Here is a 14,203-nt window from a genome sequence, read left to right as displayed (position 1 = left end):
TATTTTTGTTACTTGACCCTTGCCACCGCTGTATTATGCCTATTATTGAAGTCTTCTGGGAAACCTTCTGAACCTTATAAAAGAGAAACATCAAGACTGTGCCAAACAAAAAAAGAAAGGTTGGTCACATGTGCGTACTGTACATACAAAAAAATCATCTGAATCTATGGCATGCGAGCCTGTTATTCCATCAAAGCAATGTTCCCTGAAGCAAGGATATCACACAGAGACAAAAGTGGTGTCATTCATCTCCCACATTCAGAACCTATTCTGTGTTTCTATTAGGTTGTCTTCCTACAAAAATTAGAAAAAAGGTCTCCTGAAGGTACTGAGATTTATTGGCAAAGGGACTGGCCAGTGTAATTCTAATATGGAGAATTGCAAAAAGGAAAATGGCTGATCAGTTTCTCATGCAGCTATTGCTGTTCAGATCCAACAATCCACTTGCAGCTATTTTGCTGCTTCCTCAAGCATCCTCCTGCCATGCACCCTACACTAAACAACAAGAGGCCTGAGGGTTGAGCTAGCCTCTTTTTAGAAGTAGGCATCTGCCTGAATGAAGACTTCTGAATTTACTGAGACAGCTTTTTCAAGGCAGCAGACAAGCCTGGTCTGTGGTCCCAAGCCATGTGCAGCCAGCTTGTTAGTAGCTGGTGACCCACAAGAAGCTCTCAGATACTCTCTCTCCACCCTTCCCAGTTTTCCCACTCCAGCACTTTCGACATCTGTGTACCATTAAACGTGGACCAGACACTACTCTGTGACACAAGATGCTGTCTGAACACCCCATTCACAATAGTTTGCAGAGGTACCCACCCCCAAACACCTCTTTCCTGTCATGGAAAGGTGGACAAGTGAATATCCAGCACCCAGTGCACCTTGCTGTGCATGGTGGAATGATATGACCTCAGTCTACTATGTCTAGGGCTGGAGAGGATTCTTCTGTCAATGTTCCCCTGTCTGAAGGAAAGGGCACAAGGATATAGAGTTTAATGGCTCATTATGGCAAGAGAAAGCAATTTGGTACCCATCATCTGCCCTCTTGTCTAGCACAGCGGGATGTGCTGGATTTAGGGAGGAAAGATCTGCCTCAAAAAAGCAAATACTCCAGCCAGAAGGGTTGGCTAGAACTGATTGCCATACATGGAGATAAAGACATCACAGACCCCATTCAGCAGAGCCCATCTGGGCTTTGGATATAGAGCAGGGTGGGGTCCCGCCTACACCACCAGAAACCAGTACTGCAGACAACCTTATGTAATGCATCAAAAGAGTGATATCTCTTGAAATGGAATCAATTTTCAACATGAAATGTACGATCTGATTTGAAGAGGCTGGAAGGGAGGGCTGGAGCAGAGCAAAAGAACCGCAAGGAGGTTCTGGTGCAAATATCTACCAGAGGCAATCTAGCTGGATGAGTGCCTCCTCCACAGTTGAATCTCCTCACCCCACCCACCCCCAAACCCAGCCAGATTATCTGGAGGAGTTAAATGCCAAAGTCATGACTTCCCATCCCCACACCCCCTCTTTCTCTTGCCTAATCAAAATGCCCCGGCTGCTCCACCCACATCTCTTCCAGCCAGGCGCAAAGGGGTTCAGCGGAGGGGATCCGGAGGACCGGAATGTTCATTACTCACAAGCATTGGTGACAGCAAAGCTGTTGGCCACCTCTAGATTGTCGATGTGGGGTGACAGTCGGAACTCCGAAGTGGAAAACTGCACCATCCCTACCCGAAATGCACTGTATTCCTGATCGGCTCCCCTGGGGAATAGCCCCCCTGTAAGATGACAAACACACATAAAAACAGAACAAGAGACACACACAGAGAGGACATCAGTGCTGCAGGCTTGGTGGGGGCAACACCAGTCCTTCTAAGAGAAAGAGCCTTTCATTCATTCGCCCTGGTGCCTGCCTCACAATGGAGTGGACTGCCACTTTCGCTGATCTTAAAGATGGTCCTTTCTTAAATCATTATCATCACTAGCTCTCCAAAGATAGTGTCCCCTGACTGGGTTTTGTCAAGGGTTGAGGATCCCTGGAAATCACAGCATGCTTCCGTCTTGACATTAAGGGTACGATTCAGATCTGTTCAGATCAAGGAGACTTCTTCCCTCCCGAAGACACCTGATTTCAATGGGATGTTGACTGCACCCTTTCAAACATCATGCACACACCAGTTAAGCTGTATTGCTTGGTTTTAAGCCACAAAAAGATCTGTGGGAAGAAGCTGCTTTTAGAGGGAAGGGAATAGGGAAGAATAACAGTCGTTTGAAGAAAGTGGGGGGCGGAACGGTGGTGGTGGAAGAGGAGATCTAAAACGAAGGCACTTCCCCCCCCCCCTCCATTCACTCCGGCAGAGAAGGGGCTCTTTGAGGCGACATGCCATGAAGATGCCAACTGGAGCTGAATAACTGACCGACCAAATCCATGGTGCCTCTCATCTACCCAGTATGAATATCTGAGAAGGGAGGGAAGGCAAAAGAGGACACTCACCTATTTGTATGCCGTTGGAGTAGACCCCCCAGATGAGTCCGCAAACCAAAGGAGCCAGGAAAAGAGCAATCTGCCGAATCTTTTGCATTGCCATGAAAAGTAGAGCATCCACAAAGCCACAGAATATTCCTTTGCTGCTTCTGCCGCCGCCGCCGCCTCCTTCTTCCCTGCCCGTTTCTCGCTCAGCAAATTAGATCCTCTGCATATTGGGCGAGCGGCTGAAGGATCCAAGCTGGAAAGGAGCCCTCAGCAATGGGGGGGCGGGCAGAAGCAGCAGCTTTGGCCCGCTGCTGCAGTGGTCCCGAGGCCAGCCCAAGGGAAGAAAGGCGTCTTGAATGCAGTTTTCAATGCTGCTGTTGTGATCTCGGCGCTTCGGTACATCCAGCTCCGTCGCAGGCAATCACACACATTCACCCCTCTCTGTCTCACACACACACTCACACACACTCTCTCTCTCGCACGCGCGCACACACCACACACTCACACACCGCCAGGCAAGGCAGGCGAAGGAACAGGCGTGCGCGTGCGCCGCGAGCGCGCCTCCACCCCCTCCTCCTCGCCCACCCTGCGCAGGCCTCGGAACGCGAGCCCTCGCCTATGCAAGCGGGCTCTTGCCTCTGCTGTGTGTGTATGGCTCAGCTAGGGGCTTGTCCTTTTCAGCACCACGGACAGCGCCACCGAAGCGCACTTGGAGACGGCGGGGGACCTGGCCATTCATTCACAAGCAGCCTCTCTCCCCCGCCCCACACCCTCTGCTGCAGCAAGCAAAGCGCGCCCCCTCTCTCTTTCGCCTTATATGTGGCAGTCAAGGTTTCTGCCCCTTCCCCAAGTATTGCTGTCAGTATAGGCTTCTGGTCTAGGAAATGTGGGCCGTGCCCCCTTGCAACTTAGAAACTGCCGGATTTCCAGAGCGCGCGCACACACACACACTCTTTCTCTCCTACTCCCCCGCTCCCCCCCTCTCCCCCGATCTGACGGTTCAAGGAGCATCTTGGTCGGAGGAGGAGCTGCAGCACAGTTTCCTGCTTGCTTTTTACATGCTAATCGCTTTTTAAAAAATTCAGACACGTTGGCGTGCTGGAGAAAGCTGTCTTAAGGAGCAATGAAATGGGATCAGCGCCCACCAACAGGATTCTGTTTTCCTGAGATTTTAATTAAGCCATTTAGGCCAAGTTCTTGCTTTGAAAAAGAAAAAGAAAAAGTAGGGGATTCAGCTAAATGCACTGCCTGAAAAACAGATAGCTGGACTTTAATGCTCTCTGTAGAAAAAGCTCAGTGCTGCTGAAAATATACATGTGTGCACATTAAATTAATAATTACATATATTCATCACAACCTGCACATTCCAACATTTCCTATGGCATTTGATAAATTCAAGCACGTGGTCACAATGACCATATGAAGCTAGCACTAGTAGGGAATCATTGCAGATCCACAGGTGCACTCTTTGTTGAAGCCACTTTTCTATGGGGCACCAGAATAATCAACAAGCATTGAACCTAGTTCAGAAGAATCCCAAGGAAACTGGAAATAGGTTCTTTGTCTATATGTGCTTTATCTGGGTTTTAATTGTTTTATAACCTTTCATGATGATAGAAACCCTCACACTAAAATCACATGACACCCTAGGGAGAAAGCTAAGGCAAATATAATCTGGATCTTAATTTGTAACTTCAAATTAGTTACAAAGTTTCCACAGCCAAACTGGATGTTTGTACACAGCCAAACTGGATGTTTGTACAGGATGTTATCCAGTTGTGGTCAACTTTTGAAAGACTTCTTTAAAGTTATAGAAATATGCAAAATTGACAATGCTGTTTTCAGATGATATTTCAATTCATAAACAAATGCATAAATAAAAAATGTGGTATTGCATTTAAGCTTGCAGTAAAATTACAGTGCTTTAAGTCCTAAAACAAGTCTAAGTCTTCTTAATGGAACTGCTCTGGGGAGATTGGTGAACACCCCTAAATGCATTCAGGCTTTGTGTGGGGAATTAGAAAGTTGGGGTGGAGCAGTCCCATGTCAAAATAATTTTTGTGCAATGTTCTGCACCCAGGAAAATGAGCTGACAGAGACGCTGGAATTCAAAATAAAGAAAGGTTTTATTTGGGGTTCAGAGGTACAGTGGAATAAGAAAGTTGATTAAAGCAATATTACTACTAAAAATACATTACAAAGATTAACCAGATACTTGCAAAGAGGCAATTTAGCTTAGTGTCTGAATTAAACGATTTCCAGGATGGCTAGGGAAAGGGGGGCTTTAGAGAAACAGGTTTTTGGATTTAAGAAAAAAGCAGGGATAGGGAGAGCCCAGAGGGGTGCAGTGGTTATCATACAACCTCATCCTTCATTTAGTGGTGATTGGACCCTCATGGCTCCGGCGCAATCAAAGGACTTCTTTCCTCAAGGATGGAACCAGGTGGCGAAGAGGTGAAAACAGCTTGGGGGTTAGACAGTAAAGGTCAATCCAAAAGGCGTCTGTTCTCGTGCAGCCAGCTTCTTGTAGCAGTGAGGCAAGCTGGGTAGATCAGGCCAGCAAGGAAGGTCGATCTGAAGGCTGTGAGCAAAAATGGCATGAAGAGCAAGACACAGCCTGATGGTGTGGTGGATGCCCAGTCTATCATCCAAAGGACTGGTGACTGCAATGTATAGAGACCAAAGGAAGCACACTGGTTCTAGGAACAAGGGCCAGTTACAGCCCAAAATGGGCCTTGAGGAAAAATACTGGCCACTCCTTCTTCCTTTCTTTCCTGAGGGAAATTCTGGTGGATCTCAAAAGGATCCATTGTCTTTGTTTGCTGTGTTTGAGTAAAACACAATAGCATGAATGGTCAAGAACAACCTGTATGAAAATGGACGAAATGGACATGCAAGGATGATATTTGTTAGGTCAGAAGGACCCAGTAAGCCAATAAGTAATTTTAATGAGTACACTTCTAAGTTCCAATTGCCCACTTAGCTCTTTTGTGATGGGGAAGGGAGTTGCGTTTACAGTGCCTTAACTGACTTTTGCTGCCAAGACGATTAGCGTTAGCTTGTGTGAGGCAACTGCAGGAGAGGGGAAATAAAGGGTAAATCTTTGGACAGAGAGACCTTGAGCATGGAGTTAACTAGAAAGCTAACTTGGTCTACCTTAGACATTCCTTAATATAGGGAAAGGAGTGGGTCTAATCCCCTTTTAATTCACTTGGCAGCTGGTTGAATATGGGGGCGAACATCCCACTGCCTGTAAGTGACCTGTCCCCAATATGCCAACAAATGGGGATCCCATGATCCTGTGAGACTCCTAAGCATGTTAAGAGTATGAACTACAATCTTGTAGTCACGAACAAAGCAGAGAAGCTTCTGGGAACCCTCAAAAGAGCACAACTGGCAACAGTCTCTCACTAAACACATTTGATGACACAATTATCTCTTGCATTGCTCACCTCATTGCAAGTTTCTTTTTCTCCTATCGGAGAAGTGGAAAGTGCCTGGTGTGTAGGCTGGTATTTACTGTTTCTGTGTTTGTGGAAAACCCCATGCATGAACTTCCTCGATGGAAAAGGTGGGGGGAATCACCAGAAAATCATACAAAGCAAGAAGAATCTTTGAGTTCTTTTTTTATCTTCCCTAGCAAGCCAACAATCTAGAGGACCTCACATTAACCCCCCTCCACACACACACAATACTTTTGGCATTGGATCTGCCCCAACCCATCATGTAAGAAACTGGGGGCTGATAGGCCAAAAAGAAGGGGAATCATACCCCATGCTTCCATCCACTGTGATGGGCCTAATAGTCTGTCCTTTCTAATGGAACGCAGCTACTCACAAAACAAAAATAAGACAAGTGTTCTTCTGAGATCAAAATGTGTATGACAGAAAATGTGATTCTTAGGAACCTTTTGTCTTATTTAACACTGATTAAATGATGGGGGGTGTATATTTTTTTCTTCTGGGACATTATCACTCATACCTGTAAATATTATATTAGTTGGGTTGCAACATTACTTAAGAGCTATAACTTTCTCTATATGATATTAATCTGGCTTTTTAACTCAAAATCTAACTCATTACTAGATTGGCAAGAAACCCCAAGACCATGAGTTTCTCATTTTCCTCTGTAATATGTAGAATAGATTGTTGAGCATCTAGGTTTAATTTAATAGACCTGTTCATAGATTCACAGGGTAGAAGTGCAAGTATTTATTGCTTGTAGGACAGTACATCTTCTGGATGATATGTGTTCATTTTAGGAATATAATCTTGGGTTTAGAAGAACCTTGGGTTTGAGAGATCCTCTTTCAGTACAAAGGAAGACACTAGACATGATTCATTTACTTGTATCTAATACAATAGTAATAAAACCTCCATATAAAATTAGTCTTTGCACAATTGATTTGATTTATTTGCTTTATATTCCACTCTATCCCATGGTCTCAGAATAGCTTATATCATCTCCTTGACCCCTAAATGTTAATACTCTTGTCCCCAGTGGGCTCACAATCTAAAAAATGTTTTGGGAACGAAACAGGTCAAATGAAATCAAAATGGCATGGTAAACCTAAAATGCATTTAAGAGGAGAGAGAGGAAGAGGAGGAGGAGGAGGAGGAGGAGAACTCAGTCCTAAGGGTGGTGATGCTGGATCTCTGGAGCCCTGCCCAGGAAGGAGGTAGATATTGGCATTGATTCTGGTATGTTCCTTTTCATATTCTATCAGCAGACCAACAGACAATGGTCTGTTGAAAAATATGCCACAGAGAGGGCTGGGCTGGAGTTCAGTCCCAAGTGTAACAGAGTCCCTGAGGACCATTGCACAAGAAAAACAGAGAAGGTAAGAGTGCCTGGTAAATATTGTGACCTAAAATAGTGTTCTGAGGTGCATTCATACGGAACCAAGTTTTGAAAGTGTTTATTTTAAAATATGTATAATGTGCTCATAGCCCAACCCTTCAGATATGAGAAGTATTTCTGCCTCCATTAAACAGAGCTCATTAAAAAGGAAAATGATTGCCCTAGTACTAACCCACAGAAATAATTGCTTAGGGAATCCAGAGCTCAGCTACCATTAGGACAGTAATTGGTGAATGTGTCTTATTTGAAAGGCAGCAGAATTCAGTCCCAAGATTACTTAGGAATTTCAGCATCCATTTAAAAAGTGGGAATTTGAAACAATAATGCAAATTCTGCATTCTTACAGCCCTTTGTAAAATGAACTCTTTTGCAAGTTACAGAACCATAGACAGTCATGTGCTTTTATGCCCTGCTTGGTTTCCCAGAGGAATCTATCTGCCCCTTAGCATGATCTAAAGGCACACCATATAGCCACCTCGCTGATCTTGGTGTGGTCAGTGCTTGGATGGGAGACCCATGTATTCCACCTTTGGTGATGGGGCCATAGCCCAGTTGTAGAGCATCTGCTTTCCATGTAGAAGGTCCCAGGTTTGAGCCCTGGCACCTGTAGGTAGGGCTGAGAAAGACCTCAGAGGCCTGACACCTTGGAGAGCCACTGCCAGATAATGCAGACAATACATTAGATGGATTATAGCTCTAACTCAGAATAAGACAGCTTCCTATGTTCCTATGTTCCTATGCTTGCGGATTGAGGATCTGAGTTTAAATGGACCTTTGGTGTGATCCAGCCGAACTCATCTTATGTTAGCCATCCTATTCCACTTGTGCCCAGATACCCAAGAAAGTCACAACCCAAGTGATGGGTTTAAACTAGGGCCATTCTATTAACTTACAACAACTGTAATAAGGTGAACAAAAGTAGCTCCTAAACACTGAGTGCAGGCATGTCCTCCCATGATTTACGGCTTCCTAGTGACAGCTAAGATCCCACCAGGGTTCGAGGGCTGCCAGCTGGCTCACCCCCTACCACACAATTATTTTGGTTGAGGGAGGATTGCGCAAGTCACCACCACCCAAGCCACAAAACTGAGTGGGTGAGGCAAGCAACTCCCCAGAGGGAATAGATTCCAATCCGACCCCGAGCCCCATAACCTTGAGGGGCTGTTCCATGGAATCCTCTTTTACCCCAAGGTGCCTTTGGCTGAACACCAATAATATAAACACTAAGAGGATGAGCTGGGGGTAGGCTGCAGGGAGAAGCCTCCCATCCCGCTCCTGATTGGCCATTGAAACATGTGGCCTCTGATGGTGTGCCCTATTTGGCACAGTTGTTCTGGGCCCGGGATGTAACCCCACCTATCCGCCAAGCAGCTAGTGAGGGAAAGTGGCATTCAGAATTGTATCCATATGACTGAACCAGAGCCTACTAGGCCAAACTAGACATTATAGGAACATGTAGCTTGTTTATTTATTGGCTCACATGCCATGCAGCAAAACGTGAGTGGTGGAGCACCCCACACTGCAGCATATGTGTAACCACTATCAGGGCTGTTGCAGAACAAAACAGTTCCACTCTGACTTAAAGTTACGCAAATGCAGTTGCGGAACATGACACTCCTCATTTCCAATAAGTGTCACATCTCATAACTGCATTTGCACAACTTTAAGTTGGAGCAGAACTGCTCTGATTCTCAACAGCCCTGACTGTATTTATTTATTTTTTAATTGATTTGATTTTTATAGCGCCCTTCCAAAAATGGCTCGGGGTGGTTTACATGAAAACACTAAAATCAATTGACTGTTAAAATCAAAACCTGTATAAACAACATAAAACCATTATTAAAACAATTAAAACAGTTTTTAAAACCCTGGAAAACCAGACCAAACCTTTACGGTTTAATAACAGTTTAAAAACCTGGAAGGCCAGGCCAAACAGATAGGTCTTAAGGGCTCTCCTGATGGCCAATAATGAACTCAGATTGCGGATTTTGCTGGGAGTGCATTCCACAGCCTAGGAGCAACTAAAGAGAAGACCCCGCCTCTGAGTCACCACCAAACATGTTGGTGGTAACTGAAGATGGACCTCCTCAGATGACCTTAATGTGTGGTGGGGATCGTACCGAAGAAGGCATTCTCTAAGATAACTCAGACCAAAGCCATTCAGGGCTTTAAAGTTAATAACCAGCACTTTGTATTTCACCCGGAAACATATTGGCAGCCAGTGCAGCTGTTTCAAAATGGGCATAATATGATCTTTCTGAGTTGCCCCAGAGACCAATCTGGCTGCCGCATTTTGAACTAACTGAAGTTTCCAAACTACTTACAAAAGCAGCCTCACGTAGAGCACATTGCAGTAGTCAAGCCTGGAGGTTACCAGCTGATGCACCACTGTTTTGTAGCTACATATGCACACACAGTGGGGTGAAAGGGTGCTCCACTACCTATATTTTGCTGTGCAGTATGTGAGCAAATGTCTACCTTTTTCACATACAAAGACTGAAGGGGTACGTGTGTGTCTCATTTTTAAATCAACAGATGCAGGTGGGCAAGGGGAATGGAATCTTCTCTCTGAATCCTCACCTGACTTCTTTGCATTCTGGCACTTCTGACAATTTCCTCCTCTGACTGATTTGTATCAGACCTGGGTTGGGAGAAAAATGTCTACAGTGATGGAGTGTGTTCAGCTCGCCACACCTGCACAGCCTTTTATTGTAAAAAATGAAAATGAAACCCTACCCACTGCCTGCCTTATGAATGCATGGAGGTGGGGGAAGAACAGCTACAGTAAATGGCTGTCCCTGTCACATCTTATATGGCCTTATGTTAGGCTAACATGTGTGGTATCCTAACAGCACTTGAGTAATTAGTTTAGATAGCCTTTGCAAAGAGATAGATAGGTACAAATAGAGACAGAGTGATTTATAATAGGTATTGTATACATCTGGTTGTGCAAGATTCTACCATATTATTTCTACCATAAAAGAAAGTCTTCTATTAAATAATCATACAAATATATTACCTTTCAAATGATAAAAGATTTCTGCTTTCTATTAAGCTTTTGGATCCCTGGAGGGATTTCAATCACAGGAATTCTATGCCAGTCCCACAAAATTTATGTTGCTCCATCTTTTGGCAACCCCGACAGCGTACTAAAAAACTACAGTAGTAATAAGTTAACTTCAGACTGTATTGCAAATGTAATTAATATTGGCAAAAAATAATACTGGCAACAAACAACTCTAATATTTCTCAGGTTCCTTGGTTAAGACTGAAGGCTTACTCCAGATTCTGTACATATCTGTATCTGATGTGCCTGTCAACCCCCACACTCTCCCGCTTGTGAAGCACTGTAAAGGATACCTGTGCTGCTTCTGAAGGCAGGCCTGCTGTGGGCCTACTATGGATTGTGAAAATGCAGTTGTGACATAATTCTCATCATTCCCAATGAATGTAGAGCTACAACTATGTTTTTGCAATGCTTCCGCAGATTCCTTTTACCTCGGGGCGGGGTGGGGGGTATAGGTATTTCCCCCCCTGTGCACCAGCAGGCCATCCCAGGCTTCTGGCAAGTAACTTAAGAAAGACCTTTGAGATAAGCCTCACTCCATGCCCCCAGCACTTCTGGGGAAATCATAGGGTTGACTGGGAAATGTCTAATGGAGGAAGGCCAGGGAAGGACTACATTTTCCAGAAATACTTTGGGCATGGGATGAGGCTTAAAGGCTGCATCTGAATTACTTGCCAGAAGCCAAGGAAGATCTGCCAGTACACCAGAGGAATGTCTCCCTCCCCCCATGGAAGTAAAAGGAGCCTTGGAAGCTTCAGAATTTTCCAGTGCTTAGCACGGGTCTAGTAGACAGCACAGCTGATGAAGCACTTGCTGCATATGTTTGTGCTTCCAACTACTGTTAGGAAGTGAGCTCAGCATAGCATCTTTTAAGTAAAGGTAAAGTGTATAATCGGATCAATGTCGACTCCTGGTGACCACAGAGCCCTGTGGTTGTCTTTGGCAGAGTACAGGAGAGGTTTACCATTGCCTCCTCCCATGCAGTATGAGATGATGCCTTTCAGAATCTTCCTATATCGCTGCTGCCCGATATAGGTGTTTCCCATAGTCTGGACTACATTTCCCATAGTCTGGGAAACATACCAGCAGGGATTCAAACCAGAAACCTTTGGCTTGGTAGTCAAGCCATTTCTCCACTGTGCTAAAGTAAGAAGTGACTCCTTTGTGTCTTCTTTTTGGATTGTGAGCCCTTTAGTCATAGCGAACAATTTTCTTATTCTCTTTGATATGTCAACCGCTTTTAAAACTTCTTGTTAAAAAGCAACATCATAATAATGGCTGACATTATACACAATCCTTTGTTAGATGGTAGGGCTTGCAGGGTTGCTTCTGCAGACCCAGAAACAGGGCCAAGGCAGGAGAGATCAGGCAGAGTAGCACTAGAAGTGTTACTGCCTTTCCCCCCATTCACAACAATGGGAAGAAATATTGTAATGCTTCTAGCACTACTGCCCAATCTCTCCAGCCTGGCCGCTGCTTCCAGGTAGGGCTTATGTATCATGTCAGCCACTAACCATAGAAGTAGTAGTAGTAGTAGTAGTAGCAACAGCAGCAGTAATTAATAATAGCCTTCAAAACCTTACATTTAGATATACTTCAAAGCACACTATCACAGGCATAAACAGACATGGTTTAGCAACTAAATGGCTTCAGAAAGGAAGAAGAAATTACTGAGCAGCAAGGACAAAGACCAATCACATTGGGAAGAGAGGAACAAAGTACAGGGCGTTGAATCTACTACAGTCCAGGAAATGCACATCCTGCCAAGGTAAGGTTGTACTCAAGGAAGCAAGGCTCCTATTTACTGTATTAACCTGAATCCAAGATTAAGCTTTCCAAAAGTGGTTTGATGTTAAAAATTGGAGGGGAGGTCTGATTCATTTTCCTTTGGGTTAAATACAAGTATAACCTCTATTTAACCTGTATTTTTAAACAAGATCTGTTTTATAGCTGCTTCTCTCACAAAGACAAGGTAATCTTTAAAAGGGTTAACTAAGAGTTTATTCAGAAACAATTCCATTTCCCCCCTTCTCCTTTCCCTCCCTTTTCCTTTCTGACTCCACCTCCCACAATCTTGGCAGGATCCCCACTGGGACAAAGTTCTAATCAACAAAACATAAAGAATTACTAGAAAGAACACATCCTTTCCCTTTATAATAAACAGAATTGAATTGATTAAAACTTGGTGACAAAGTCTTGAAGTCTTTTAGATGGTCTCCTGTCATGCATGCATCTCCTAATTCTTAGGGTTTTTGGCACTGGAGCTGTTAGTGATTTGTTTTCCAGTGCAGAGGATTGTCCATCACTTTCAACAGCCTCATCCATGAGGTAAAACTGGAGGCAAGATCAAATTCCTCTACAGTTCCTCTCTGGAGATCAGACTCCCTTCCCTCTTGCCTCATAGTATGGATGCTGTAAAGTCTCAACCTGTCCCATTTCTTTCCATCATCCAATATGACAGAATCTTCTCAGATTTCAATTATTTGTTTTGGTACAGAATATTGGGAACATCCCTTTCTCACTTTGTAAGGCAGCCATACTCAAACAAAGTCCCCCACTTGAAATGTTTACTGTTTCACACCCCATTTGTCATCCAAATACAGTTTATATTTGTTGTTTTCCCCTCACCCCATCTAGAATCTTTGTATCTTCAGGGTGAGATGACACGGAAAGCCCTATCAGTTGTTGCCATTGGGTAAGTTTGGTGGCAGCTCTGTGGTGGCAGCTCTGCATCCTCTCAGCAGTTCAAAAGGTGATTTTCCTGTAGTAGAATGAGGAGTAGTTCAATAAGCAAACAGTGTTTCACAAATTGCCTCTTTCCAGGGTTGTTGTTGCATAGTAGCCTGTTATAAACTTGCTTTCACTGATCTGCTCATTCTTTCTTTATATGGAACCCTGTCCCTAAAGGGATCATAATCTAAAAAGAAACATAAGATAGATACCAGCAACAGTCACTGGAGGTACTGTACTGGGGGTGGATAGGGCCAGTTACTCTCCCCCTGCTAAATAAAGAGAATCACCACATTAAAAGGTGCCTCTTTGCCAAGTTAGCAGGGAATATCCTTTCGCTACTAGTCTGGCTTTGTAGTGCTGAATCTCACCATCAGCATTACGTTTGAGTTTGAAAACCCATTTGCAGCCTATAACTTTCCTCCCTTGAAGTAGCTTAGTAAGAGCCCAGGTTTTGTTTTTCTGTAGAGCCTTAAGCTCTTCAGTTGCAGCTTGTTTCCATTTCTGGGCTTCTGGTTGTGGTAGCTGGGATATTTAGGAACATAGGAACATAGGAAACTGCCATATACTGAGTCAGACCATTGGTCTATCTAGCTCAGTATTGTCTTCACAGACTGGCAGTGGCTTCTCCAAGGTTGCAGGCAGGAATCTCTCTCAGCCCTATCTTGGAGAAGCCAGGGAGGGAACTTGAAACCTTCTGCTCTTCCCAGAGCGGCTTCATCCCCTGAGGGGAATATCTTGCAGTGCTCACACATCAAGTCTCCCATTCATATGCAACCAGGGCAGACCTTGCTTAGCTATGGGGACAAGTCATGCTAGCTACCACAAGACCAGCTCTCCTCTCTATGATGGGGGTTCTGGTTGTTCCACCATTCTTGTGAGGTAGGACAGTCTTGGGGATGGAATACCTCTGGTTGAGCACGTTGAACGCCTCGCCTCACCCACTCTCCACTGTCTCAGGTGCGTCTGGTGGATCGCTGGAGGTCTCTTTGTTGAGCGTAGTTGGATCTAGATCTGCTGTCTCCTCCTCCTCAATTCTGCTGAGATCACGAAGCATAATCCAGTTGTTGGGG

General features: G+C 44.5%; 1 protein-coding gene across 8 annotated transcripts in view; it reads right to left on the bottom strand.

Annotated features, from left to right (window-relative positions):
* The window catches only part of GRIA2 (glutamate ionotropic receptor AMPA type subunit 2), a 114,582-nt gene extending 111,249 nt beyond the window's left edge, over positions 1-3,333 (bottom strand). The window contains exons 1-2 of one of the 8 annotated variants that reach the window (XR_008308853.1): positions 2,495-3,310; positions 1,638-1,778 (exon numbers count right to left, since the gene is read on the bottom strand). Coding sequence is in view for 7 of the 8 variants with exons in the window: in XM_053257192.1 (XP_053113167.1) it covers positions 1,638-1,778; positions 2,495-2,588 (235 nt within the window). In the remaining variant the exon portion in view is untranslated. Of the gene's footprint in view, positions 1-1,637; positions 1,779-2,494 lie in introns of all 8 variants that reach the window. The other 7 variants (XM_053257192.1, XM_053257186.1, XM_053257189.1 and 4 more) reach the window with 7 other exon arrangements.
* Positions 3,334-14,203: the final 10,870 nt, after the last annotated feature.

This window comes from Hemicordylus capensis, chromosome 5 (genome assembly GCF_027244095.1).
Source record: "Hemicordylus capensis ecotype Gifberg chromosome 5, rHemCap1.1.pri, whole genome shotgun sequence".
Classification (NCBI taxonomy): domain Eukaryota; kingdom Metazoa; phylum Chordata; class Lepidosauria; order Squamata; family Cordylidae; genus Hemicordylus; species Hemicordylus capensis.
Note: the sequence above shows the minus strand (reverse complement) of the source record. Positions and strands in the feature narration are given on the sequence as shown.